Raw genomic sequence first — 1,108 nt, forward strand, 5'->3', positions numbered from 1 at the left:
GCGTCGGTCCCCAAGGAAAACCTCCCTCCCCCCTCCCCGACCCCTCAAATTAAGGGGCTTATAAATTTCACGTGGCTCATCCCAAAGCTGATTAAGTGGGAATGTCGGATCCTGGTTCTAGTGCTGGGAAAATCTCCTGCCCGGGATAATTGGGGCCGTTAACGAAGGTGGCCCAAGCGCTGCCCTGCCCTGACCCCGCTCCCGAACAAGGCTCCGATTGTTGCTCGGGCGGGAGCGAGAGGAGGCTCGGGAAGGCTTTGCCAACTAACCGGGATTTTGCTCGGCGTCTCCTAATTAGGATCCCATGGAAAAACCTTCGTTAGCAGCACCCGGAGCATCCCCAGAGTGGGGAGAACGCGGAGGCCCCACCGTGGCCCCAAAAAGCAGCCGGAGCTGGAGCGGTGCCAGGGGTCACGTGGGGGCTCCAGGGGGACCCTGCGAGCCCAGATAACGCCTCCCGCCCTCTCCGGAGCTGAAATTCCTGGAAGCCCCAAAAAACCGGGTCCTTTCCAACCCCCCCCAAAATGATATTTTTGAAATTATTCTATTCCTCCCCCTAAGCACCTGAAAAAACAGTGAGTTTTGTCTTTTCTCTGGAATATTTGCGCTCGCTGCCTTTTCTCTGGAATATTTGTGCTCGCTGCCTTTTCTCTGGAATATTTGTGCTCGCTGCCTTCCCGGCTTCCCTGGGAATGGTCTGGTGGGGGGGGAAGGATCCCGGATTTAACCCCTGTTCCCTGTTTTCCCGCAGATGACGGCCCGCCTGATGCTGGCCGTGGGAGGAGCAGTGCTGGGCTCCCTCCAGTTCGGCTACAACACCGGCGTCATCAACGCCCCGCAGAAGGTGAGCACGCTCCCAGATTTTTCTCCAGCGGGAAATTCCAGCCCTTCCATCGCAAAATTCCACCCCCCACCTCCCCCCCGCCATGTCCGAGAACAAACCGGGATCTGCTGCCAGCCCGGCTAAAATAGTACATCTTGCTAGGCAGCTTATGGCTCTGATGGGATTTGTGAGGGAGCTGCTGTGCTCCGGCCTTTCCCGCGAGAATTGGTTCCCTCCCTGCCCGGCGTTTTTGTTGGGAAAAATCCCAGGAGCGCCGCAGGACGC

At 58.0% G+C, this 1,108-nt stretch overlaps 1 protein-coding gene across 2 annotated transcripts in view; it reads left to right on the plus strand.

The window, feature by feature from the left end:
- Positions 1-751: 751 nt before the first annotated feature.
- The window catches only part of SLC2A1 (solute carrier family 2 member 1), a 6,990-nt gene continuing 6,633 nt past the window's right edge, over positions 752-1,108 (plus strand). For both annotated transcript variants that reach the window (XM_027702971.1, XM_027702970.1), the window contains exon 1: positions 752-844. In XM_027702971.1, coding sequence (XP_027558772.1) covers positions 752-844 — 93 coding nt within the window. The remainder of the gene's footprint in view (positions 845-1,108) is intronic.

This window comes from Neopelma chrysocephalum, unplaced genomic scaffold (genome assembly GCF_003984885.1).
Source record: "Neopelma chrysocephalum unplaced genomic scaffold, ASM398488v2 Primary Assembly neopelma1_200, whole genome shotgun sequence".
Taxonomy (NCBI): domain Eukaryota; kingdom Metazoa; phylum Chordata; class Aves; order Passeriformes; family Pipridae; genus Neopelma; species Neopelma chrysocephalum.